This window comes from Trematomus bernacchii, unplaced genomic scaffold (genome assembly GCF_902827165.1).
Source record: "Trematomus bernacchii unplaced genomic scaffold, fTreBer1.1, whole genome shotgun sequence".
Taxonomy (NCBI): Eukaryota; Metazoa; Chordata; class Actinopteri; order Perciformes; family Nototheniidae; genus Trematomus; species Trematomus bernacchii.
In genome coordinates this window covers 6,208,091-6,235,845 of record NW_022987564.1, presented here as the reverse complement: position 1 = coordinate 6,235,845, position 27,755 = coordinate 6,208,091, and the positions used below count along the sequence as shown (strand labels likewise).

Below are 27,755 nucleotides of genomic sequence, written 5' to 3'. Positions count from 1 at the left end.
CATGTGGGTTACTGTGAGTGTGTGACAGTCTGAAAGAGAAATAATTAGAAACACAGAGGGATATAGAGATAAAAGAAACATGAGAGGGCAGGAGAGATATCTTTTATGTGCACCGGTGTGTTAGAAGAATGGGCAGCCTGGTGAGTGCGCTCCGTTCTCCTGGACATGGAGGAGCCACAGACTGGTTTCTGCTTCATCCCTTCCTGCTGTGTGATCCGTTTGGGGCTCTATACACCTGGAGAGAGGTATCATGACCTAAAACAAAACAGATTCTGTTGTAGCTAACAATCTTCTTTGATCACTCTGGCATTTCTTGTCTTTGCTTCTTCTTTGTTCCATCCTAACCTCACATCTCTCTTTTTGCCAGGCAGTGAAAGGTATAGCTCATTGAAGGTGCCACTGGGGCAATAAATTATGCATAATCCCCAGGTGTGCTGGTAGTCATTGGTCAAACATGTGATCAGACTGCACTTTCATGTTGCTGGGTCAGTCTTCTAATATTGCACTTTATTTGAATTCTCAGGCATATACCATATGTAGATGTTTTTGGAAAGATTAGTCAACATAGATTTGTAGATTACCAGTATGTTGTAAAAACAGGCAATATGAATATCATTTACAATATAATAGATTGCAGTATATGTCTACTGAGAATTAAAATAATAAGAGGCTTTACACATTTCTAAAAGGTAATTTAGCTAAATTGATTTGCCATATCATTTGAATAATCTCAAATTGAATTTATTTAACCTTCATAAGAATAAAACAGCCTATGGGTTGTGAAGGTAATCACAGTTGAGCCAAGCCTTCTTCAAACCAACAATCAAAATCAGGATTATAATTCCTTTATTCGACCAACAGAGGAGAAATGTACATCGTTACAGCAAAGTATAGATGGATACGAACAAAATAAAAATAAAACACTATTCGATAAAGGCATGCACATAATATTTTAAAATCAAAACTATTACAATTTACAGAAGTAGACTTCCAGGTAGATAAAATATCTCCAAAATAATTGTTTTAACCTCTTTTTCATGTTCACTGCACACGGAGTTTTTCGCTGTGGTAAACCTATAAAATATATAATTTGAATGATCTCAAACTGAATGTATTTAACCTTCATAAGAATAAAACAGCCTTGAGGTTGTGTAGGGAATCACAACCAAGCCTTATTCTAACCAACTCTAAAAATACCTCCAAGAGAATCTTTTTTAACGTCCACTGCACAGTAACATTTCCACTGTGGTAAACCTGCATTAGATATGTCATAAATTGTTAAAATATTCTTGAATTTGGGTCAGTCAGTCCTGATTATCGCTGCATTTGTGTCCGTCAATCAGTCACGGGTGTGTTACTGCGTCATCGCCTCGCAGCCAATCACAGGGCGGCGTCCAGAAACTGGGCACCCGAGACGTAAACCTTGCAAACATGGCGACGCTCCGAAGAGAGTACGGAGATTGGAAATACGACCGTTTTTAACCGAGACTATAACCTCCCTCTGTGCATGTTACAATGTGGTGGGGTTAGCCAGAGCCACCGCACGCACAGCCTTTTAGACGATGTTTGCAGAGGTAAGTCAGAAACAGACGCGTGGTGTTTAGTTTTCCTGTGATAGACACGGCTAGTTAGCATTTAGCAGCTATCAGCATTAGCCCCTCAGGTAAACACACAGGCTGACAGGGAGAGGACGGCTCACACACAGCTGCTGTGCTCTCAGGAAAGGTTGTCTGCTATAAGTGGCAGGCAGCCCGTGGATTACACTGTTAAAGCTAAGTTAATACGATGAGCTCAGGATACCCTCACTGTCAACACCGTGCTGGAATTAGCTCAACACAGGCAATGTCCATATTAAATTATGAGTAACGTCCCTCAACAACGAATTTCTACAACACAACAAACACAGGTGAGCTGAGCGGTAGCTGTTGGAAATATAGATGGATAAAAACCTTATATTAGAGGTTAGAGAAAGGTACTTATTTGCAGAGGTGCGACAAGTACTCAGAAGTAAAAAATAGAACTACCTGGAATACTCTGATACAAGTTAAAGTCCTGCATTCAATATCTTACTCAAGTTAAAGTACACACGTATTAGTATCAAAATATATCTAAAGTCCAAACATAAAAATACTTATTATGCTGTTTGGCCCATTTCAAAATAATATAGTATATGTTTTGATTATAAATATTGATGCATTAATGTATATCAGAGCTGGTAAAGCTGCAGCTAGTTGTAATTACTTTACTAAAGGTTGAATAAAAGCAGAGTTGTTGACACTGCTTACAAAACTGTTTTCTCTAGGATTAGCTTACATCTATTACCGTAATGACAAGTGTGTTTGTGTGTGTGTGTGCATTTCTTTCCTATTTTACTTTTACTGTAGGGAAAGTGTGAGCAAAGGAATGCACTGCTGTCCAATTGAGGTGTTTCCAGTGGCTTTTAGTTGCCAATCTGTCAGTCAGAAAGCTCCCTGCTTTAGTCGAACACAAACTACTGTCCTAACACAAGCTTCTCCTAAAATATTAATAGGGTATCTTCAGTCCATTGTTGCTGGTCAGTGATTATGGAGATTACGCCTGTGCTTAGCCTGACAAAGCCTTTTTTTGTGTATGTGCTGATGACAGTGTAGTTTTGCTACACTTCTCACATGATGCAGTTTCTCAATGCACACTGGTTTCCTGGTTTTTGATGGATATGTCACTGACCATGGCATCTAAGACAGACAACAGTGTCCGCCACACCTGAGCTGAGGGATGACCACATCCAGGCACACCTCCAGCAGTTTAAGTACAGGTTTAGCCCTGGTAATAAGGCTTTAGCACTGTTCTGTATGTCTGACAGAGAGTCCAGTTGTTTGTGCAGTCAGGTGTTAAACTGTAGCTTAGTTGCTCCCATCCAACCCTTAGTCTCGTATTGGAACATCCTGTGATGAGGTTTGGCTTAACATTAGCTTTGTAGTGTCCTTTGTTGTTATTGTTTTTAAATGTAAAGTGAGTTCAGAGATATTACAGAATATGTAGACTATCAGACGTCTTACCTTTGAACTTATTAAAAGTCACCTGTTTCAGTTTATTCAACTACCTTCTGACGTTACCTCCTTGGTTTGACTTTTAGTGACATTTCAGATTACAGTTGGCATTTTAAATGTTGCACATAAGTTGTAACGCAAATGCTGCTTTTGTTTGTTGTAGTTCTTTTGATCGTAAGGTCATGTTTACCTGTAGAGAGACATTAGCCTTGACATTCTTTTCTTTTTTCTGACTATGATTCATTCTTTAAACAGAGGGTGTAAACGCATACCTTGGTTACCACCTGTTTACACTGAGTTAGCTTGTTGTAAGGGGATGTGAGTGCAGTTTGACTTCATCCACAGCCACACAAAGTTATGTCAGAGCTTTCAGCCCTGGCTTGATCTCTTTAAGGCATTAATCAAAGCTTGGTAGACATTAAGGCCAGCACACTCTCACATCAGGCCTACATTTCATCTAGTACACCTCTCCCTCCTTCCTTCAGTAAATACAAGCAGTTGCCCTGCCAGACAAGCGGACACCTTTCAATAATTACGCCCCATCCAGACCTGTGATTTGTATCCAGATATATCCAGTGAGTTTTTAGGTAATGCTGAGACTTACAATGCAGTTTGGCCTCACAGTTAGACTTCTGTCACAAGTTGTAATTGCATTTTGCTTTATTATGTGTATCCCTTGTATGTATCAATTTATTTGAAACTGCTAACTTATACAAAACAACAAATTGGGGCAGCACAAGGTGATGCAAACGTGTACTTCTACAGAGTCCGCCATTCATTTCCCAGTAGGTGTGCCTCTGGCGTTTGTGTGTTTCAGCTGGTGGGATGCTACTGGCCTAGAGATTCGTACTAGTTGGTTTGAATCCTGGGTGAGCAACACAAACCTACAGAAACTTCTAGAGAAGCTACTAAAGGGAAAAAAGAGAAACTGGGCACTGGGAGTATGTAACGTAGTGGTAATGTGGCTGATTTCATCCTCACGAGGGCCAGTTAGCCGTTTTTAACTACATCTCAAGGGAGCTGGCCATACAGAATTGGACAGGAATAAGGAGAGTGTTCAGTCATATATCTATGGAGGTGGTGGTAATAGGTACCTTGTTTTGGCCCCCAGGTTTGTTGTTTGTGGGATATATGTACTCCAGCTGGGTGATAAATCAAGCCAACATTAAGTATCTTTAGGGACCACCACAAAGAGCCAGAAAAGCATCTACACCTAAATTGTACACGTTTTTGTGACTCAACTAAATATTAGGGATGCTCCGATCGATCGGTCACCAATCGAGATCTGCCGATACTCACTCTCTACCGATCGATCGGTGCTCTCTAAACATGCCAATCGCGAGGGCCGATCGCATGACGTAAAATACATGACACTTTTCTCTGTACGCGGCAAAACAAGCTCGCCAAAATGGCTTCACCGGTCTGGCATTATTTTAAGGTGTCCGAAAAAGACAGTAAAATAGCGGTATGCAACGTGTGTGTGAAGCAGAAATCCTGCAGCTCCATCCGCTGTGACGGACCGGTGAGCGAAGCGAAACACACAAGAGTTAGACCTAACACACCTAGCTATTTTATCTACCTCTGGAACAAGCTAAACTAGTTATAAATATGTTTATTCTTCACTGTTGGCCTCACACATTACTGGATCAGCGAGCTGCATGAGACGATACTGACGGGCTGTCAGGAGAGGGAGAGAGGGGGAGAGAGAGGGGGAGAGAGAGGGGGAGAGAGAGAGAGGGAGAGAGGAAAAGAGAGCACTTCCGCTCATTTCTCCCGTGGTATTATCCAAAGTGAATGTAAACTTGAATAATATACATAATTTGAATGTAATAATTAAGTTGATTGTTGTTTGTGGAAGCTCCAGTGAATGAGCCCCATTAACTGAGTTTTAAACATCACTTTAAATGGAAGATTTAAAGTGATGTTTAAATCTTCCATTTAGGCCCCGCCCACTCAATCGGATCGGCGATCGGTATCGGCCGATACTGATTCCGGCGATCGGCGATCGGCCCCAAAATTGGCGATCGGAGCATCCCTACTAAATATACGTAATTCTTTCAAAAGAATGTTGTTGTCCAAAGCCAATGCATTTTATAAGTGTCTGCACACAATCATTTCAATGTCCTCTTTAATTTGTCACCCTACATGTGCTCACATGTATCTATTATTGCTTGAGAAAGTTCTGTACTTCCTTGTGCAGGGATCAGATCATTCCACATGCATTACAGTGCAAGTTGCCCATCATAGTTTACTCAAGGTGTTGATCTGACATTTTATCACCGCTGTTGGCTTCATCACCTTAAAGGTAGGGTAGGTAAGTTTGAGAAACCGGCTCGAGATGCACTTTTTGTTATATTCCATGGAATGCTCTTAACATCCCGATAGCAATGAATATCTTTTATATATAAAAACATGTCATCTGTGGAAGCCGTAGTACTGTAAAAAGCACGACCAATCATTTTAGCCGGCCCGGCTAAAATAACTGGATGGCCTACCTGCCTTTCAGCCTTCCATCTGTGCACAAACTTATCTCGTGCCCTCATTGGTCATGTGCGCGTTGGTGTGTGTTGGAGGAGGGGCTCTATAAGGAAGTGGCAGATTTTCTCCGGTTGTGTATTTTCAAATTCTAGCGATCTCGAGCCGGTTTCTCAAACTTACCTACCCCACCTTTAACTATAAATGGCTGTTAGTGCTCAGTATGTACATATACACACATAGTTCACTTGTTACACTTTAACCAGTACTTCATTCTGTGGGAGGGGAAGTTCTTCTGCTGGTCAAACACCAGCTTCTCTACGCAAAATAAGAACTGTTTATCCATATATATATATATATGTATTGACTGCGGATGGAAATTAGCTCAAAGCTAAATCTGGCATATTTACGCTTGACACATTTAATTGTTTTAAGTCTTCATTGATGTGCGTTGTCCCTGCTAAATAAATATCCCAGGTGGTATCTCTAAATGCTGGGTTCATTATGAGGTTGTCGGCCTGTAGAGGAGTGGGAAAAGTGGCCCTGTTAGCTCTCCTGCTGAACCCGCTGCTCCACCTTTTATGTTAATTTAGTTCAGATAATAACCAAAGGCTTGTTAGTGCTGGATTGCACAGCACAGGTTTTCAATTACCCTGCAGCTAGAACTCTCCAGTATCTGCTCTACTGCTCTGTGCTGTTTTTTTTAGTGTTGGCTCTCAGTGATTTGTCCACGTACTGCTGAACACCTTTTAGATGACAGATAAGGTTTGACATGCTGGTGAGATTTTAGCATACCTGGTTGTGGACAAAACAACATACCAGGGCACGTTTAAGTTACATTTATATTACATTTGTTACTGTTAGATAACATATTACTGCCTTACATGTTGCCAAACTAAGAAACATGTTACTATATCTTCATCAGTTTGAACATAAATATTGGCCTGCCACAAAAAGTCAACCCTAACACATGACTCTGCTACATTCAAAAAGTGTGGATGATTTGTTTACATCTTCTTATTATCTTGACAATTTCTGTTCTCAAATCTTAACCGAATGACAAAAATAGACACTTTTCTTGATCTCTCCGAATAAACTCTGTCTATTCTTGATATATAATCCTAAAGCTTATTGTAGCTCTTTTTGTTACGGTGGTCTTGGTGGATTAGACCAACATGATCAGTCCGCCCCGCTCGCTTTCTCCCCCTCGGAGGCATTAACCATGGATACACAGGAGAGCTTTAATGGGCTGAGTTAACCTCACTCACCCACACTTAAGGTTTGTAGCTAAGTGCTTATGGCTTTGAACATAGATCACAAAAATAGCAATTTCTTTGCCTTTGAGCAGATTTTCCTCCATAGTACGTGTCTGTGTATGTACAGTGCAGATTTTCCTCCATAGTACGTGTATGTACAGTGCAGTTTGTGTGTGGATGTGTTTTTTAAGTTGTGCCAGGAAATCTGGGAAAAGATAATCTCCAAGACACTGATAAGAGTCTCTGTGTGCATGTCTGAATGTGCCTGGAGTCAAGGACACGGCAGGGCTTTTAAACATTGAGATTATTCTCTGGTGAAGTTAGCTACTAGTAATTGTTCATTTGTGCTTGAGGGAGAAAGCAATACAGAGAGAAACTGGAAGATGAAACGCATGAAACATTTAACATGAAAAACACATTTCTTAAGTTATTTTAGTGTAGTTATTAAGGGACGTTAAGAGGGAATATCTATAGTTGACCCTTGGTTATTTTATTAACACAAATATATATTTTTTAATCTCATCATTGGATGGACGGTCAGATTTGAACCACAGAAAAGACACAACCACATTTGTTTCCATCTGCATGTGTCCCTGTTTGTTCTGCTCACTCTTACGTGTGTCTATTCAGCGCAGGGTTGCGTAAGGAATTGCCTGGATGTTTAGATGTGTGCATTCCCGATGGGCTTGGGTGTTAATCACTGGAGCAGATGGTTCATGTTATAAACCCTGTGTAAGCTGTAATGACTCAAGAGTGTCGGTTATCGTCTCTCTCCTACAAAGCCCAGCGTCACCAGCCACACTGATAGCCTCCACATTCACTGCTGCTCGCACACACCATTGACGTCAAACAGTTTATCAGGGAATGGCTTCATTGTGGGATATACGAGAAACACATTTCTGTGACATTGAACAAAAAGGAAAATAAGACTTTTCCTGATAATACTGTTTAAACAAAAGAGGTTTGTACAAACTTGAACTGATACAGGACTGCTCGTATGTAACCTCGTAGAAGCATTGAAGCTTCTCCAACCTTTTTGGTTGTGTTTTTTTTATCCGGCCGACATCCACTGAATCAGCCTTAAAGGAATTCAAATATTTTTGTTAAATAACGCATTCTGTCAATGATGTTTCTGGCAGTATGCTGTTGGGTCTTTCTTACCAATGTTTATGTTATTCTCTAGAGAGGTTAAATACCCCCTTTCCACTGAAATTAGTAGTTGCTGTTTCCGGTCTAACCACCATTTTGAGAGTTTTTTCTTTGTGTAGAATACAGTCACTTGTTAGCGAGGCCTTTAGGTAATAAACATGTCAGTGATGACTGCAGTGGGCTGCTGGAAGCCTCTGAACCAACAAAGGAGCAACTTCCTTCTCTGTGAATTCTGTGTGGGTGAAAGTTAAACAGAGTGGATGTGTTATTGCAGGTCAAGCTGTTCATTGTGGTTTAGATGAAAGGCTTTACTTAGTTATTCTTGGCAATTGTGACAACATTGTGGCTGAGTTATACTTGGAGGTGTTTAAGGACACTGAAGTTCATTTAAGATTTGTTTCAGGGTATGAACTGAGATGAGAGTAGGTGTTTCTTTGAACTTCTACCACTCCTAGCTAAACTGTAACAATAGGCCTCTTCTTTGGGCAGCCCTGTTCTGTTCCCAGAGTCCTTACCTTGCTATTAGTGACTTTGTCCCAGCCAGTTATGACTTGTGAAAGAGGGGGTAGTCGAGCCAGTTTGGACACATTCTGCAGCCCATACACCAGCGAGTTTACATGCCTTCAATGCACTCAGTTTAAATCAGGTTTTTGTTTTAACCTTGCTTCTTTAATAGCATGTACAGAAGAATCCCAGTTCTCTTTATATGGGTATGGGATTGTAAGAATCTTTAACACATCTTAATCTTCGCTCTAAGAGTTGAACTTTGTCATATCTTTGTCACTTTATATTAAAGTGGACCTATCATGCTATATTTGAATAATATAGTGTAGGACCATACCTATATAAGGCATATTTATACTTTTTCTTTTTCAAAATACCAAACAGATCATGCATTTTAGCCATGCCTCATTTCGCTCAATTTGCACTTTTTTAGCTCTGTTTTTGCAAGGGCTGATTCTGTGAGAACAGCACCATCTACAGGCCTGGCATATGTACTACAGCGTCTCCAGCGCTTTCGAACGGCAATGGCCGTGGCTGTCTCCTCCTGATTGGTGGAGTTGGCCCAATAGCCGTAGTGCCACTGTCCTGACGTCAGGACAGTGTTCAAATCTGGATCAGTTTTTATCAGATCCGTTGCAGCCCCTTTTTTAGAGATTTGGGTATGGAGGAAAATAGAGAGGGTTGTGTTTTCTGACACTTGGTGAGTTCCCTGGAACACCGGGGACACATATTCATGTATAAAAGACGTACAAAAGTGCATTTTGCATGATAGGTCCCCTTTTAACATGGTTGTTAGAGTGCAAGTGCACCTCCCTTACTATGCCGTCAGTCCAGGTTGTTCGACAAAGAAGAAAGACTTTGAAATGTCTTACATAACTAAAACAATTAAAATATGTCAGCCTGAGTCGAGGATAGGGCAGACGGTAAGGAACATAACTGATTAATGACCAGTAAAATGTAATATAGGATTTGAGAGTAATTGCAGCACATGGAGATAAATGATCAAACATTTCCTGCCCTAACCTGATTTACGCCATAACCAGGTTTATGAGTGAGTATGACTGTCTGCTGTGCATCATATATTTCAACTAAGGCATGTTCAGAGAGACTGTTGTTCTACTTATAATATTGACAGGCATGTGTAAAACCAGTTGTGCTGTCTTGTCTCAGCCCACACGCTGACAGCCTGTATATTATTCCTTTGGTTTGCACTGAGTAATATGTCAGGGTCAAAGGTTTATCACTGACAGCCATCAGCATCATGTTGTAATATATCCAGTGTGTAATCAGCTGGAGTGTTGACCAGGGTTGTCAAAAGCTAATCTGCAAGATCTGACCTGGAGCCAGTCAATTCAGTTTTTAAATAAATGGTACCAGCTCTATAAAGCCTGATGAGACTGAGATCCTCTGTCAGTGTAACCTACAGAATAAAGCTCTAGAAACAACCTGAAGCACCGCCAACAATAGTGGCCATTTTGAATAGAATTGTACACACTGGGGCCGTTTCTCAATGTCGAGTATACCTGCTGCAGAGCCACTATTTCAAGTATACTACGTCATCGAGTGGCACCGAAGGACTGTTTAAATGCATGTTAAATGCCCAGCATTCGGCGCCACTCGATGACGTAGTATACTTGAAATAGTGGCTCTGCAGCAGGTATACTCGACATTGAGAAACGGCCTGGGTGTTTCTCAATGTCGAGTACGCTTGCTTGGTAGCACATGTCTTCCGAGTCACTTGCTTCAGAAGCGAGGAAAGAATACTTCCTGGCATTTCGGAAAACGAAGAGTGGAACAGGTGAGCAAGTGTGCAGGTGTGCGTCATATGAGAGGCCCCGCCTTACATTTTCCGCCACAGATTTGGGGAAATTGGTCCGTGCGCAAAGCATTGTGGGGATTTTAAGACCGCGGAGTCTACACATGTGCAGCCTCGAAATTTCTCGCTACAAAGTACGCCGGGCTCGGTAGAATTCCAAGTATGCTGGACATTGGAACAGTCCTTCGGTGGCACTCGATGACGTAGTATGCTTGAAATAGTGGCTCTGGAGCAGCTTTACTCGACATTGAGAAACACCCAGTGACAGCAAAGATAGCACAACAACAACAACAACTACAAATGTTAGAGTGAAGCAACTAGTAGTGACAGGGGTTATAAATCTATATACTGTATGAATTAAATAGACTTAGCAAGTGGTATTTCGTTGTGAATGGGCTTTTTGTAAAGTTATTTTTGTATTAAATATGATTTTTCTTTTTGAGACGTTGGAAATCCATTAGGCCTCCTTTATAGGTGAAATACTTTTATGGCTGATCGTTTAAACATGATGCACCCTCATATGAAGAAATGTCATACCTGTACCATGTTCAGCCAACCCATTGCCATACTCTCAGCATTTGGGCTATGAAACATTACTCTTAAGTATTTGTAATAAGTCTGATAATACAATTTAATTTGCCTTAGCCTGGTTAACTAAAGTCATTTGTAAGTGCGTTGATTGTCAGGAGCCTACCTGTGTGTATCACGCTATATATCATAAACTAGCTGGCCCAGTTGGCAGCATGTGTGTCATCTGATTGTCCCTCGCTGGCTGTGGCTCAGAGAACAATGTCTCAGTGTCCTGAGGACGCTCTGACTGTCCCTCTCGGGCTCCATCAGTGGAGCCGCTTATCTAAGGAACTCCAGTGTGAATGTAGGGCAGCCGAAGATCATCACGGCTGATCATCAGGGTGTCTGTCAGCGAGTCTATCTGATGACCCCATGGTCAGAGTGTGAGCTTCATACAGTGTGTGACCATGTCAGAGCTTTTCACATGGAACCACTATTGTGTAGATAACTGTATTTTTTACATGAACTAGCAGGTCTCCCTTGAAAAAGAGATCAATGATCTCAATGGGATGCACCTGGATAAATAAAGGTTTGAAATGAAATGAAATGAACTCATGACACAGTTGGTTATAGTACTTTGCTAAGTTGCTAACGTTAGCATGGCCTGGTTTCATTTGTCTGCTTGCACTTGATGCAGCTCTATGACAGGCTTATCCTTCACATAACAACCCCCACCATACACACACACACACCACCCCCCCCCCCCCCCCCCCCCCCCCCCCCCCCCCCCCCTGTGTAGCCTGACTCATACTGGATTTTTCTGGCCCATACGGACTTTAAAATGTGGGAATTAAATGTAGAATCTGGTGTTTTTTAAATTGCAATGGTGTATCTTTAGCATAGACACATTATGGGACAGATACCAGAGTAACTTGGACACAGAGTTGCTAGCTGGAAAAGAGAGCTTGGTTTCCTGAACTGACAATAACAGGAAAACCATAGGATGTGACACACTACTATGTACACAGTACACAGACACACACAGCCTATGCCTGACACTCACTTACGATACACCAACGTGTGTATCTTTTTAAATAATCGTTTCCTGTGCCAACATCTGAGGTATAGAAAAGTGTTTTTCTCTGAGGATGACGTCATTTACAGTGCAATAAAGTGCATCTGATTTAGTCTGTATGGGAAAGCTGCTGATTCACTGCTGCTTTTCCTTCACAATGGACCACTAGAGAATCCAGTCCAAACTATCTTACGTTGGGAATTGATGATGGATTTTTGTGGAGAATCTTAAAAAAACAAGAAGACTTATAAATACAAATATAATGAAAATATAGTACTGTTAGTTGCACACATTGTACAAAAACAAAACTATATTTAGGGTGTAGTCTTAGTCTTCATATTAAAAGATTTGTCATTCAGTCTGTTATCATTTGAAGATGTGAAAGGCTTGATCAGGCTTTACCGAGGGAGTCTGTTTTCTCAAGACAGTTGTAAGTATAATATAAAGTACATGGAGTATTCAGCTTGTGTATTTCCTTCTGTGTGTCTTTCAGGCCAGTGTGTCCATCTGGGGATGGGGGGGTCTTGGAGTCGTGCTGTTCCTCGTCACCTTTGGACCCTTTGCCATATTCTACCTGGCCTTTTATATCTTCTGCTTCATTGTAGGGTAAGCAGGAAACCACTAAACCGTCCATCATGTCTTTTCATAAGCACGCTCTCTCTCTCTCTCTTTAACCACCATAGATCAGTTTTTCTCTTTTCTCTTTTCTCTAATTCTCACTTCTGTTTCCAGGGGCTTTGCGGTCACTCTGCTCTATGGAAAGATCAACTCGGAGAAACACCTGGAAAAGTGCGAGCACTCCTACTTGGCCCCCACACAAATTGGTATACTAAAGGTAAGGGCACGCTTAAGCACACACACATTTGGGCTTTGCCTACATATATTGATTATATGTAAATCAAGTTCCTTTGTTGATGAAGTCTGTTTGCCAGTCACCATGAAGTTCATGAAAGAAGCTTTTTTATTGATTGTGTCTCTTTGTTTGTTTCCTTCAGACATTGGATGAGATGAAGTTGGAGATGAAGCCTATAAAAATAGACAGGAGACTGACTGGCTCCAGTTTTATAGATGAACCACTACAACAGGTGTGTTTGTGTGTCATTTTTAAATATGAAGTGCCCTTTGTATAGTTTCAACAGCTCAACCAACACTCATGTATTCACATACATTTAATCGCCACTTGACAATGACCCCTATCTCAAACTAAAACAGTCCACTACAAAAGTCCTGCAGTAAGTCCTTAAAGAATTATTTTCAGTTTTGTTGAAACACATTGGCCATACAAATAATTACACCAATGTTAATGTGACAACAAATAATGAGAAAAGCCAACAGAAGATAGCAGGACGACAAACACTCCAGACTTTTGGACACTGGCCCCCTTTATTCACCATCTGACCCATCAGCTGGTCCAGCTCATGCCTATCAAACAATGCATACCCTTAGCCCTGAAGCCTCAGTGTCTCCCGTGCACAGGAAGTTGGTTACTTGTGTTTCGTGTCATTAGAGTTGTCTTGAGCAGGATATCTGTCTGCTGGTTGTACCTGCCTTTTGTCAAGCTAAAACAAAGAAGCATTTGCCAACAAAGCTACTAAGAAAATATATAGCTTTATTACACTATAAAGGGTACTGACAACATGTTTTTCTAGGACATGTTCTCTTAATATTTTACTATTTTAAGTTCCGCTTTTATATTTTTATGAGGTTGAGAGATTGGTCACTTATTACTGGTTCTTCCAAGATAGATTGTTTTACGTTTGTTCATTTTACCTCTGAAATCTTCACCATCAAAAGGACTTACATTTGTATTTATATTGATTTTTGTTGTCTTCTTGTAGCAGAACACATTTTATCAAGGGTCATACAACCTCCCTCCTCATGTGGCTAAAGTAAAACACTGTTGACCGTATTTTCCCTCTAGTATGTTGTTAATTGAATCTTTGAGCCTAAAATAATTCTAAATAAATCCTCTGAATGACGGTAAGGCTGAGCATCAGTGCTGCAGAAAGGGAAGATGAGCTCAGTGGCTTTTGTCCGTTGGTCACAGTATGTCTTTACACCCTGTCCTGTGGTTACAGCACTTCCAGTAGAAAAGCAGCTTGTAGCATGCAGTCCTGCGTAAAGCAGCGTGGCCGGCAGAGTTAAGTGCAGACACAGCAGTTTGTGATGGTCAGATGACACTGACTGCTCCACTGTGCTGCTTCTGTTCTCCCTTCCTCCCTGGGAATGCACACTAATCATTTCTGCAACATGTGAACCTTGAAATCTTCAGCACTGCTGAACGTGACATCATTTAAACCTGCGCCATGCTCTCTGAAAGATATTTATGGCACAATCTTTTGTCTCTTTTCTCATTACTTTATCAACACAGTCAGCTCATATAGTAGCAGCCTTAACTGACAGTTCATGTGTTTACTTGATTGTAACTACTCAGCTCTAGCTCTAATGTATCCAGTACAGTACAACTAAATAGTTGATTTACCCAAGTTTCCTGTGAGCTAATATCCCAGTAATCTGTCCTCTGGGTTTTAGTTATGCACTGACCATGAATGTTTTTACTTTACCCATCTCACACTCAAATCTTGTGCACCATTTCATTAAGGATGTCTTAAATGAGTGTTTCAGAAGTCTTAGATAATGTGCAGAATGCCTCTACCATTTACAATTAGGATGAAATAACTAAAAACACTAATATAGTTTTATTTTATGTTATTAAAACATCTTAATAAGTCTAATTTGCCTGTAGCTAAAGGAACCCCTTATTATTAACCCCTGCTAACTCCCTTTGCTTACTGTCCAGCCCCTTGCACCAGGTCACTGGGTTGTCTTTGATACATGTATTTGCTTCTCTTTTTTTATAAGGTGATCCAGTTTGCTCTGAGAGATTATATCCAGTACTGGTACTACACTCTGAGCGAGGATGAGTCCTTCCTATTGGAGATCAGACAGACGCTGCAGAATGCCCTCGTCCAGTTCTCTACACGGTAAGAAATGGATACAGTTTCCTGATATCGAATGTTTTATACAAAACAAATATTTTGTAGTTTGTTCTACATTATCCCTGTGTATTTATGAGATGAATATGGTGTCCTAGGGTTACATGTTGTTGTGTTTTAAAATCTTTGTAAAGCGTCTTTGAGCACCTGTAAAAGCTCTTGATAAATCAAATGTATCATTTATGTGCCAAGGTCCAAAGAGGTGGACTGGCAGCCTTACTTCACTACTCGCCTGGTGGATGACTTTGCCACCCATTTACGTGTCTTCAGAAAAGCCCAGGACCGCCTCGCAGAAAGAGAGGACAAGCAAAGTAAGCACACACACACACTCACACACTTTCTTTGTGTACATTTAGGCCGTTTGTTCAGCTTGTTTTTAACAATGATTAACAGTCTGAGTGTGGAGATTCGGCACAATACGATTTGATTATAATTGTGCTGCAGAATAATTCTCCCATAAGGTTTTGATTAAATCCGATGAGGATAATTCACATGTTGGATAATGAAAATGACAAAGAGTGATGTGTGAACAGGGGACATAACGGAGGAGCTGGTGGACTCCTTCTTTGAGGCCGAGGTGGAGATGGAAAGGAAGATTTGTCGAGACGTGGTGTGCACTTCACACAAAGATGAAGAAGGTTTGCACACTTTTGTAGCGTGTCTACCCTTAAAGTTCACACTATCATGACAAATTCTTCATATATATGTACGGTTTGATGTTGTAACTCTTAAAAACTGAACATACTCTGTTGTGTGTGTGTGTGTTTGTGTCAGGTTTTCTTAGGGACTTGTGTGAGTTGCTTCTGTATCTGTTACTACCTCCTGGAGATTTCCACAACAAGAACATGAGATACTTCCTTAGGGTGAGCTCACACAAACAAACACTAATTCTCACTCTCACTTACACAGTCTGTCACAGGATCGAATTACACATGACTTCAATGATCCGAGAATCAAATATGAGGCGCAAAATCACATATTCAGTCACACAATATGTCACAAAACCTGGATTGTTAACGAATCATGATCGAGCTGCAGGCCAAATGCTGCCACTTTGGCCTGGAGCCAGCTATGAGTATTATTTTCCAACAACAGGCTGCTGAATATACTATGCTGTCACGGCACGTTTGTAGTGTAAATGTAAAAGAGTGAACCTGAAAATACTCTGTGATGTTTGTTTTTAGGAGGTGCTGGCCCGTGGTGTTCTACTTCCTCTGATCAACCAGCTTAGCGACCCAGACTACATCAATCAGTTTGTCATCTGGATGGTGAGAGTTGGCGCTCAGCTGTTATTTGAACTTTCACTTTCTGTGTAAACACTACACAAAAATATCCAAGAAAAAAATCCAGAAAGCAAATTTGAAAACAGACTTATTTAATGGTTATGTGAATGGATGTGATTTTGAACAGATACGGGACTCTAGCTGTAATTATGAAGCCTTCATGAACATCCTGAAGCTGACAGACAAGCCCTCTGAGCTGGAGGCGGTGAAGGACAAGGTGCTGGAGGAGCTGCAGTACCTCCGCTCCCTGGACACCGCCGGAGATGGTAGGCACTGTGTTTTTCTGCTGATATACAGACACACAAGTACATGAAAGTAATTTGCTATGTGTGTAAAAAGACACAAAGCACAAACATAAAGCATGGCTTAATAAATGTGTTGCTTTAGGGCTGAAAAATGTTTTGGGACTAGCTCAAAATCATTGATTTCTTTCTTTTTTTCATTTCAGCTAAATATTTTCTTTAAAATCCAGCGTTTGATTTGGCCCTTAAATGCACTGAATTGGTTTAGTTTGACAGATAATATTATATGCAATTAAAGGAATAAAATGTAGATTTTGGGCAACATCACCCCAGCCACAAACTGTTCTTTCTGTTGCCGTCTGGCAGACGTTACCGCAGCATCCTGGCAAAAACAAAAAGATTCGGAAACAGTTGCTTCCCGCGGGCAGTGAGACTGTTAAACAATTGAACTGTTGAAACAACTTCAAAACATTCATCTGCTACTTAGTAATATATATCTACTATCTAATATATATCATTCCAATAACTTGTATATAGACTCGTACTGCACTATTCCACATGCTCACTTTATTTTATAACTATTTTTCTTTTTGTATTGCTCTTGCTATCTGTATTGTTATTATGTTATTATGTTGCATTGTTGGAGAAGCCTGTGACATAAGATTTTCAACAACATAATTACTCTGTAGCTATGTCAGTTTGACAATAAAGAACCTTGAACCTTGAACCTTGACATATTGGATGTTCATTTTAGGAGACATGCCTTGTTTTCACTTATTTATTTTAACTATTGCTCTTTCTCCTCCCTGTTTGTTTCTCCGTCCTTCAGACATCAATGTGATCAAGAACCAGATCAACAGTCTTCTGTTTGTGAAGAAGGTGTGTGAGACGCGGATCCAGAGACTACACTCTGGCAAGGTGAGAAACTGCAGCATATAGTGCTTACACTGGAGGAATCCAGTAAAAACATACATCACTTATTGTTAGTGTGCTGGTAAAACGTTGTCTGCGAGTCCCACCTGAATCGCTCAAAGTCTGTTGGAGTCGGCTAGACTGAGAATATAGTTGAATCATTTCTGCTTTTTGTATCACACTTAACTTTTTATCATTTTCTGTGTAGGAGGTGGATGCCCTGAAGCTGGCAGCCAACTTTGGCAAACTGTGTGTTATCCCTCTGGATCACATCCTCATCCACAACATAGCCCTGCAGTTCTTCATGGGTAAGTGGGAGGCTGTGGCTCAGTGGATAGTGCGCTGAACTTCGACTCAGGGGGTAGCAAGTTTGAGTCCCACTGCAGTCAGCATGTCATTGTGTCCCTGGGCAAGACACTTCACCCCACATTGCTCCTGTGGGGATTGTCCACAGTACTGAATGTATGTAAGTCACTTTGGATAAAAGCGTCTAACAAGTAACATGTAATGTAAGTCTGGAAATGCATCATCACATTAACCACTGATGCCAAATGTCACTGTAGTCATCCCCAGACCTTAATCCTGAACATTTCTGTTAATCATCTTTATAATCCATAATGTATTCCAGTCCTCTAGAATATATAACCCCAACCTGTGTCATTGCCACACTCCTTTCTTCAGCCCACATGACCTGTCAGAGACTTAAAAGAAAAGGTCACACTACTTTACGGATCAGATCACGATAGAGTGCACGTGTGTGTGTTTGTGTGTGCATGTGAGTGTATTTGTGTGAGCAAACTAGGAGTCAAGCCAAGTTGTGTCAGATCTAGTTTGAGCAAGAGCTTAAACGTTACGGCTGTTTCTGTCATTAGAAATGTTAAATATGAAAAACGTTGTATTTAAATAAACAAACAGACTCAAAAGCTGTAACCAAAGTCAATAAAAGGAAGATTTGGGTGTATAAATAGGCAGCGTATCACAACCTTTATATTCTGACCTATATCCAAAGCGTTGCCTCAGAGTGTGACAGTCGATTGATCTTTAGTTACAAGATCACCAGACACCGCAAGCAGACAGAAATACTATTTGTGAAAGGCCCTTGCCCACTAACTATGCATGAATGTGTAACCAAAGTGCTGTAGACACCATTTGGACCAGCTCTCGTGTGTGTGTGTGTGTTCCAGACTACATGCAGGCGGCGGGGGCCCAGGCAGAGCTGTTCTTCTGGCTCACTGTGGAGGGCTACAGGGTGACGGCGCAGCAGCAGCTGGAGGCCATGCAGAACTGGCAGAAAGATGGCAAGAAGCAGCCCAGCAACACTAAGGGGCTGCTGAAGGCCGCTGCACTGGGCGTCTATGAACAATACCTCTCGGACAAGGTGGGAGGCGTGTTAGGATGTCAGTGTTTCCTGTTAAGTCATTTTAATGAGACTCTTTTCAAATGTATCTTTACTTTTTTTGTTCCTAAAGGCGTCGCCCCGGGTGCAGGTGGATGAAGCGTCCGTTATCAAACTAGGGGAGAAGCTCCAGAAAGACGACCCCACACCAGAGATATTTGATGAAATTCAGAAAAGTGTACTAAATATTTTCTACAGAGAGAAGTTTTCTTATTTCATAGCTTTCCATGTCAGAAAAAAATGACTTGTATTTCTGCCCCTGTTTTTCACCTCCAGGTGTATGACATGATGCTACGAGATGAGCGCTACTACCCCTCCTTCAAGCAGAGTCCGCTCTACGTCCGCATGCTAGCCGAGCTGGACATGTTGAAAGAGCCGAGCTACCGGGGGTCTGATGACGGGGATGGAGAATCCTTCAATGGCTCTCCCACAGGAAGCATAAACCTAGTAAGACTTCTTCATACCCTGTTCTACGACTCTGAATTATTCTGATGTTGAGATCAAGCAGCTAGCTCTGGGTCTGACAACTGAAACCAATGCGATAGTGCCTTTAACATCCACTCTAATATCCAGCAGGGTTTACTCAAAGCGTGACTATCTTGTGATTTATAGGTCGATATCACGGTGTTGTCCAGTCTGGGTGCTCTCCATGTTTTCATTGTACAATTTTAAAACTTTTTACAGTGTGTTTTCAGTTCCTGAACATTCAATGTAACATTTTGGTCATCTAAAAATGTCTTATTCATTGATTGGTTGTACTTTGCTTCACTATCTTGTGTCATTTCTGGATGGCAACTTCCAAAACGCCAAACTGGAGGCTTTAAAACTGAAGTCTGCAAACCAATAGGTCAAATCTTAGATAAGTTTGATCTATGGTGGAAACACGTCCTCCACATTAAAGAAGCATTGTATTGGGTTATTGATAGCAAACTGTGCAGTCAAATGATTCCATGTTTCTTGTGATTTCAGTCTTTGGACGATTTGTCCAACTCCTGCCATGATGATACTTTGCACCTACATGCCTTCATCTCTGACACAGGTACACACACACACACACACACACACTCACACTCACACTCACACTCACACTCTCACTCACTCACTTGGAGTCAGATGAACACATTTTTACCAAAAAGTCCAAAAGCATAAGGCTATGTGTTTTCTTAAAATCACGGTTTTACTTGAAGGTCACAATTGTTCATTTTGATTTGAAGAGTTGTGAATAAAGTTAAAGGGTTTACACTGGGCTTGCAATGTATGCATGTCTTGTATAACTTCCACTTGATGTGTGATATGGATATTGGAAAGGTGTTAAATTGTTGTGTACATCAGATATCTGTATGCCCCCCTATGTTAGCCCCTCCCTGCATGTTCTTTTCTTTCAACTTTTCACTTCCTAGCCCTTTTCATCATGTCTGCTTTTTCGATTCATACTGTTCTAGTTTTCTTTATCTCTCTTTATCCATTTTATCACTTTTTTTCTGTTTTTCCTTTTTCCTTCCTCCCTTACCTTTCCTGTTATTTCTGCCACATTTTCCTCCATTTCATCCAAACCGTCTGCTTTGCATTCTTTCCTTTGCTCTCTCTTCCTCCCTCTGCACACTTTACACCTGCACACACTTTCCTTTCCTCTTCTTCCTGTTTTTCTTCCATCTACCCCCTCATCTTCCATTGCCATTGTGGATGTATTGCCGGGCTGGGTAGCTGACGCTTGTCTCCCCGGCTTCTGGGGTGCTGCAGGGGTGTGCAACGACCACGGTAAGACCTACGCGCTGTACGCCATCACGGTGTTCAGACGCAGCCATGACGGCAGTGAGGACTGCTGGAAGACCTATCGCCGCTACTCCGACTTCCACGACTTCCACATGAGGGTCACTGAACAGGTGTGTGTCTATCAAGGGTTTTCTTTCTCATATCCCAAAGGAAGTTAACATGGAGCAGAATCTCATGAACTTGACTGTCTCCTAAGAGTTTCATATATTCTGTTTTAGTTTGAGAACCTGGCGTCGATTCTCAAGCTGCCAGGGAAGAAGACCTTCAACAACATGGACAGAGACTTCTTGGAGAAGAGAAAAAAAGACCTCAATTCTTACCTGCAGGTAACAGTCTTATATGGCTACACTGTATTGAACACCTTTTATTTTTGTAAGTGTGTACATCAATAACTTTTATGTGTGTGTGTGTGTGTTCCAGTTGCTGATGAACCCAGAGATGGTGAAGGCCTGTCCAACTCTGATTGCTTATGTCTATGACTTCCTCGAGAACAAAGCCTACAGCAAGGGCAAGGGAGAGTTTGCACGCAAGGTCACTACATTTTTATCAAACAAAGAATATGTGTTTTAGTGTCATTTATTTACAATCAAATAACAGCACATGTATAAAGTATGTAGTTCAGATGTTTTGTTGCATACTCATTTCATTTTCAACACATACAGTATGTGAGTGTTTGTTCTAAAGTACATCTTCTCCTTTTTTTTGTATTCGCTTTCCAGGTGGACACATTTGTAAATCCTCTGAGGAGCTCCATAAGAAACGTGTCCAACGCAGTGAAGTCTCTGCCGGACAGTCTGGCGGAGGGCATGAATAAGGTCACTGATAACATGGGCCGCATGTCAGAGAGACTCGGGCAGGACATTAAACAGTCCATACTCAAGGTAACACCATCACAAACTGTAGAGCAAGTTCTCTTACTTAATCAAAACAGTAAAATATCAGTTCTATCTTTATTGATTTATCCGTTTAAAAAGGTTGGCAGCATTGCTTAAAGTGGACCTATCATGCTATATTTGAATAATATAGTATAGGACAATACCTATATAAGGCATATTTATACTTTTTTTTTTTCAAAATACCAAACAGATCATGCATTTTAGCCATGCCTCATTTCACTCAATTTGACATTTTTTAGCTCTGTTTTTGCAAGGGCAGATTATGTGAGAACAGCACCATCTACAGGCCTGGCATATGTACTACAGCGTCTCCAGCGCTTTCGAACGGCAATGGCCGTGGCTGTCTCCTCCTGATTGGTGGAGTTGGCCCAATAGCCGTAGTGCCACCGTCCTGACATCAGGACAGTGTTCAAATCTGGATCAGTTTTTATCAGATCCGTTGCAGCCCCTTTTTTAGAGATTTGGGTATGGAGGAAAATAGAGAGGGTTGTGTTTTCTGACACTTGGTGAGTTCCCTGGAACACCGGGGACACATATTCATGTATGAAAGACATACAAAAGTGCATTTTGCATGATAGGTCCCCTTTAAGGGATTGAAAGCGTCATAGGGTACAAGTCGTCACAAATCCAGTCCTTTTTTTAATATTAATTTATCTAACAATCTTTTTTTTCCCCAGGTGCCTCCACTCCTCCCTAAGACTGACATCGACCCCGAACACTGTCGAGTCTCTGCTCAGCTCGATGACAATGTGAGTTAGACAATGGCCATGTCTTCTTCATGTTTGGTTTATTTCTTTCACTTTCTTGTGATTTTATTTATTTGGATTCCCATTCATATGTTGAAATATACAGGTGGATGATAACATACCGCTGAGAGTAATGCTGCTACTGATGGACGAGGTGTTTGACCTTAAGGAGAAAAACCAGTGGCTGCGCAGGAACATAAAGAACCTGCTGCAGCAGCTCATCAGAGCCACGTATGGAGACACCATCAACAGGTCAGAGGCACAGAATACACAATGCAGACTAAAAAAAGTTCACAAAAATATAGGCACATAAACCGCACACTAGTTAAACATTTTGAATTTATATATACAATATTTTGTTCCCACCGAAACATGTCTATAAATTAAAATGACACTGAGAGTAATGTTTTTTTTATACATTTAAACCTGACTGTTTACTAAGTGCAGTATTTCACACAAACATCTCATGACCAAAGATGCACAGTCAGCATGTTTATCGCAGAACCAGTTCCACCTGAGCAAACCGCATCATAGGATTTGAGTTCACAGATCACAGGATGTTTGCACACACCTAAACTGAACACAAGTACACACATGTCCAGGGGCCTCATTTATAACGCCTTGCGTAGGATTGACGTAGGAAGGTTGCTTACGTAGTACAAAGCACAAAAATAGGTACATACATTTTCCGCCATTTTCCGATTCACAAAACATTGCGTACCGGCGAGGGAAGTGCGTACGGCACTCCCTACGCCTGTTTCCCTTTTATAAATCACAATCGACTCGTAACGCCCATATTTGCCTATACATAGTCAAAGAAACGCCCATTCATTCATTCATTTTGACTGACTGCATGAAGAAGATCGCAGGAAATGAGGACAGAACAGCTAAAAAAGACATCTCACACCGTGTCAGATTTGGGTTATTGTGGGGAGGTGGAGATAAATCATATTGTTTGGTGGATGCAGTTTGAACCAGAGTAGCAGCATGGAGGTCGGATCGTCACCAAAAGAAATAAATAAGTGGTCCGAAAAAAGTTAATGACAAAAAAAAATACACATAACCTTCCTCAGGCAGTGTGTTTGTCCCGGGGACAGGAGACACCCCCTTGATGAGAAACTGTAAGAAATGATCGGGGAATCCCTCCGGAGTGGAGTCATGACGACTGGATCTGAATTATTGTGTTGTATTTGGTGGTTTGTGTTCCAGCTGTCGATCAGCAACTATATATCCATAATCCACCAGTTAAAGCAAATACAATGTGTTGTGTTATATTAGCTGTACAATTTACCACATATGGTGTTCTTAGTTTCCATACCTCCTGTGTTTTACGAGCAACTTATCAAGTCTTGGCAAACGGCATAAAACACGATTAAACGTGATAGTATATAAAACCATGCTCGTATCTACAACCTATAGAAATGCAAAACGGCGTCAGTTTAGACGTAATTCTGTCCTCCTGCTTACCGCATCATTTATGAGAAAACATTTCATAACATTAACACAACATATTCGAGGTGGTTTTAAATAGCATATCCGTATTTATTTATTTCTCCAAGTTATGTTTTTGTGTGCACTGAGGAGTCTCAAACAGGCGTTTGTTTAATCATTTAAAGATTGGCTTTAATCAATGTTTGAAAATGAATTCTTCATATTTGATAAATGAGAGGTAACATTTTATTTATGGTATTATTTCCACATATTTCTCTCCATTCTTCCTTCTGCCAACGGTGTCACAGTTTCTCGTCTCTCCCGTTTGTGTGCTTAGTGCGTACGCATGGGTTAGAGTTTGCGTGGAGGACCGCACGTTTTCCCGTCAAGTTAGTATTTTATAAATCGCAAACATTGCGTAGAAACTGGCGTACGCCATTTTTTGAGCGTATATCCCTTTATAAATGAGGCCCCAGATCTTCAGACAAACAAGTCTTGTAACAATAGAGGGAGCTTAAAGGTGTCACACAACGTGAATCATCCTTTTTCTTGGTTTCTGTAGAAAAATTGTGGATCATGTGGACTACATGACCTCACCGGAGCAGGTTGCAGACTACGTCAAGAAGTTCAGGTAACTTATCCACTTTTTTTTAATTATCTGATTTGTCAGAAGATTTATCGTTAACCCTGAGTTGATCTTTCTACCAATAGGGACTCTTACTGGCCCAACGGTATTTTGGCTGAGACGCTGCCCCGCCGGGACAAAAACATCCGCCAGAGGACACGAATAGCTGCCAAGACCAGTCTGCTGGGCATCATGCCAGGTGAAACACACACACTTAATGTATTCATCATGTAGCCCCATTACGGACTGTTCATCAAGTTCACTACTCGCCCTGTCTCTTGTACAACTGAGAACATACTGCTGGACAACAAGTATAAATCTACTGGGTTGGATCTGAGCCTTACAGAACAGGAAGTGGATGTACAGAAAGCTTGTCATAGCTACATTTTTAACAGTTGTGAAGCATTATTGTCTCTATAATAATTTTCTAGCGAAAGTCTATCATCTGTTTTGGTCAATGTGTGTTCCTTGACTTTCATGTCCCTGTTATTAATTGTTGTATGTGTAATTCATGCACTAAAGCAACATTAAAGGGGCAATTAATTGACCTAAGTCCTTCTCTGGTCAACCCAAGTACTTCACCTCTGTTTGCTTGATGCTAAAAATCAACCCCCATGTAAAAGTTTCCTTCCACCATGCCTCCTTGTTCACCCTCCTGACCCCTTTATCTCTCTCCCTCTTCCTCAGACGAGCTGAAACACATCATCGGAGCAGACACCACGAGGAAGGGCATCCTCCGCGTCTTCGACATGTTTCAGTACCAGCCCATGAACCGCCGGCTAGTCTACGTTTTCCTGGAGGGCTTCTTGGAGACGATGTTCCCCCAGTACAAATTCCCCGAGCTCTTTGTCAAGCTGCACTCCCGCTCGCCACGCATCCACAAATATAGTCAGAAACTCAAATCTTCCTCCCTCAAGAGGTGACAGGAGAGGACCGAGGCGACGGGACACGGGCCGACTACACACACACAGACTTGAGAGCTGAGAGTGAGAGTGAGGGGGGGTGGATGTGAACGTTGAGGTATCTGTGTGATTTCTGCCCCTTCTACTTCCCTCACACACTCTTTTCAGTGAAAACACTCCGATTATCCATCTGAGTGTTTCGGTGGTCACAGAACTGAAGGAGGAACAACACACACTCTGCCCTCCTCTCACCCTGTGACACACACACACACAAATTACTGTAATTTGCACCAAGACTGGACATGGCAGTCTTTTGTCTTAGTTTAGATATTTTCTTCCTCCTTTTTTTTAAAAACATTTTTAGTTGTGTTTAGCTTCATCACGGGCCAGTCAATGCTGCTTTCTCCCGGTCCTGACTCCAGAGAGCAGACCTTACTGTATTATTTTTTAAATGCAGGAGTAGTTAGCATAGACCCACACCTTGCCTTACCTCCCCGCTTCTGTCTCTTGGCCCCGACACGCCGCACCATCTCAGTGACCCGCCCACTCAGCTGTGGTCACACTTACCCTCGTGCTGTAAACATTTTATCTGCAAAAGCTGCACACTTGCAAACCATTTTTCATAGCAACCAAATATGTCAATAGCACTGGGTTGAAAAAGGCGCTGTTTTCAAAAAATGTGACTGAACAAATATTGGACGAAAGAGACCATTTCGATTTTTATTGTCTGCATTTTTTCCCAGCTTCAATGCCTCTCTCGAGACAGGATGAGTTTTTTGTTTCTAGCTCCACCTCCCCTTTAAAGCTACTTTCACCACCTGAGACGACCAAAGCTCATGCTGTTCCACACCTGTGTGTGTGCACTGGTTTGATGTTGGAACACTCTGAACATTACTGTGCTTCATATCCTAATCATGTGAGGAGAGATAATGCAAAGTTGACCTTTAACGACCTCAGAGGTGAGGCTGTGAGGACACATGAAGTGTGTTACAGTTGTGGGAGGCTCAGCTCTAGCTGTCAAAGCGCACTAACAAAGAATGTACCCTCTGGTGTAGTGTATTTGGCTCATGTAGAATTATGTGTGAATGTGTGTGTTTTGAAGATGCAACCCTCTTCAGTCAGAAACTGTGCCAGTGTGAGCTAGTTAACCAGCCTTAAACGTACTATAAACTGACCAAGAGACGCACGCTAGAGGTAGCTCTCCTTCACTCGACTGAACGTTACAAAGGACATCACTATAGATATATGGAAATATATCCCTATTCACTTTTATTCAGAGAAAATTTCTTTAATTTTGTGCAATATTTGTTACTTTAATGCATGTGCATTTTGAATCATTGTATACTGAAAAAGTCAATCATATCGTTTTAATAGTAGAAAACACGAGAAGTTTCCCCAGAAATGTCTTCTTGTTCCAACAACTCTACATTCCGTTGTTGTAAAAGTACAAAGTTTATTTTACAGACTTGTTTTATAAGTCTGATTTTTTTTTTTTGTGGTGTGTGTGTGGGGGGTATTTTACACTTATCCCTCGTCCACTCGTGCAGCATCTGTGTTGTGGGTATGGATTGGACAGTGGTCGGGGGTTTTCCTTGTCGCAGCCCGATGTTTAGCTCATTGGGCCTCAAACTACAAACTGCTTCTTTTTAACTCATAAGTGGTGTTTTATGCATTAAGCCTGTTCTGTTGAGTGTGAACAGACCCCCCTCCCCTCTTGTCTATTGGCTCACAGGAGAGCCATGTCCTGTGACCAATCAAATCACTGCGAATGAGCACTTACCGTAGCAAACTGTGGGAGGGCCAGTTCTCCCATTGGCCAGACGGAGGCCCATCCTGCTGCAGCCATTGGATGGACCCCCGTCGTCTGCTTTGCTTGCACTGAGCAGCCCTGGTGGACTCTGATTGGCTGAGTAAAAGGACATGAACTGGAGCCGATAACTAGGAAGTGAATCTTTTGTTCCCACGGTGGAGGAGGTGTCACTTTTAACTTTCTGCACATCTCTTCATATCGGAAGGCTTGTCTTTTTTTTTAACCCCAGTATTTATGAATCTATGATAATGAAAGTGTGCATATATGTGTACAGTATGTGTTAATAGTGTGCCTAAATGTACTGTCAACTCTATTTTCATATTTTTCTTCAACCTAAAAAAAAAAAATCAGAATGTCATGATCATTTTACGCAACTGAAAATGACTTTAGGGTGTTTTTTTGCATCATGCTTATCAAACTCTTCCTTGTGAGCAATTGTGCTCCGATCAGTATAACACTAATAAAAGGTAACTCAGACTAACTGACCCACGATGTGTGTGCTGTCTTGAGTATGTTTGCTGCATCTGCGGTTTGTTGAGATGTGCAGGTTCTGTGATGGAGCTCAGTCAATGAAAACACTGTGTCTAAGGGTTAAATATCAGCTTATAAAAGTCTCATATTAGACAGATGGCTTTCTACTTTCCCCTGCTGTCTACAGTGCAGTATTTGTGAAACACTTTATTCTCAGCTAAGAAAAACTATCTGAGCTTCAACATTTAATATTTGGGGCTTGTTCCACCTTATTATATAGTACAGCTGGATATACACAGGAACATTTGGAGAAAAAGTCTACCAGATGAGCTAGCAGCTTTAAAGGATATGTGATAAATGGCAAAAATACTCAGTCCTAATGACACCTTAAGTTTACTTTTATACTCAAGTGCTTCTGCATAAAAATTAAAAACTATTTAAAATGTCGTTTAAAGCAT

General features: G+C 41.3%; 1 protein-coding gene across 3 annotated transcripts; it reads left to right on the top strand.

Moving 5' to 3' along the window:
• snx13 (sorting nexin 13) lies at positions 1-27,318 on the top strand. 3 transcript variants are annotated; one of them, XM_034124571.1, is made up of 25 exons: positions 1-245; positions 12,308-12,420; positions 12,547-12,649; positions 12,810-12,899; positions 14,677-14,798; positions 15,003-15,121; positions 15,344-15,448; positions 15,585-15,673; positions 15,995-16,078; positions 16,221-16,359; positions 17,165-17,253; positions 17,456-17,555; positions 18,432-18,625; positions 18,717-18,821; positions 18,920-19,090; positions 19,613-19,682; positions 20,384-20,526; positions 20,635-20,742; positions 20,837-20,947; positions 21,136-21,297; positions 21,990-22,061; positions 22,165-22,310; positions 24,052-24,120; positions 24,201-24,313; positions 24,802-27,318. In XM_034124571.1, the coding sequence occupies exons 1-25, from the start codon at positions 129-131 to the stop codon at positions 25,035-25,037; spliced, it is 2,970 nt and encodes a 989-aa protein (XP_033980462.1). In that variant the 5' UTR covers positions 1-128; the 3' UTR covers positions 25,038-27,318. The 3 variants fall into 3 exon arrangements, with proteins under 3 accessions (XP_033980462.1, XP_033980464.1, XP_033980463.1); XM_034124573.1 differs by lacking the exon at positions 1-245 and adding an exon at positions 1,417-1,574; XM_034124572.1 differs by lacking the exon at positions 1-245 and adding an exon at positions 1,591-1,906.
• The last annotated feature ends 437 nt before the right edge of the window (positions 27,319-27,755 follow it).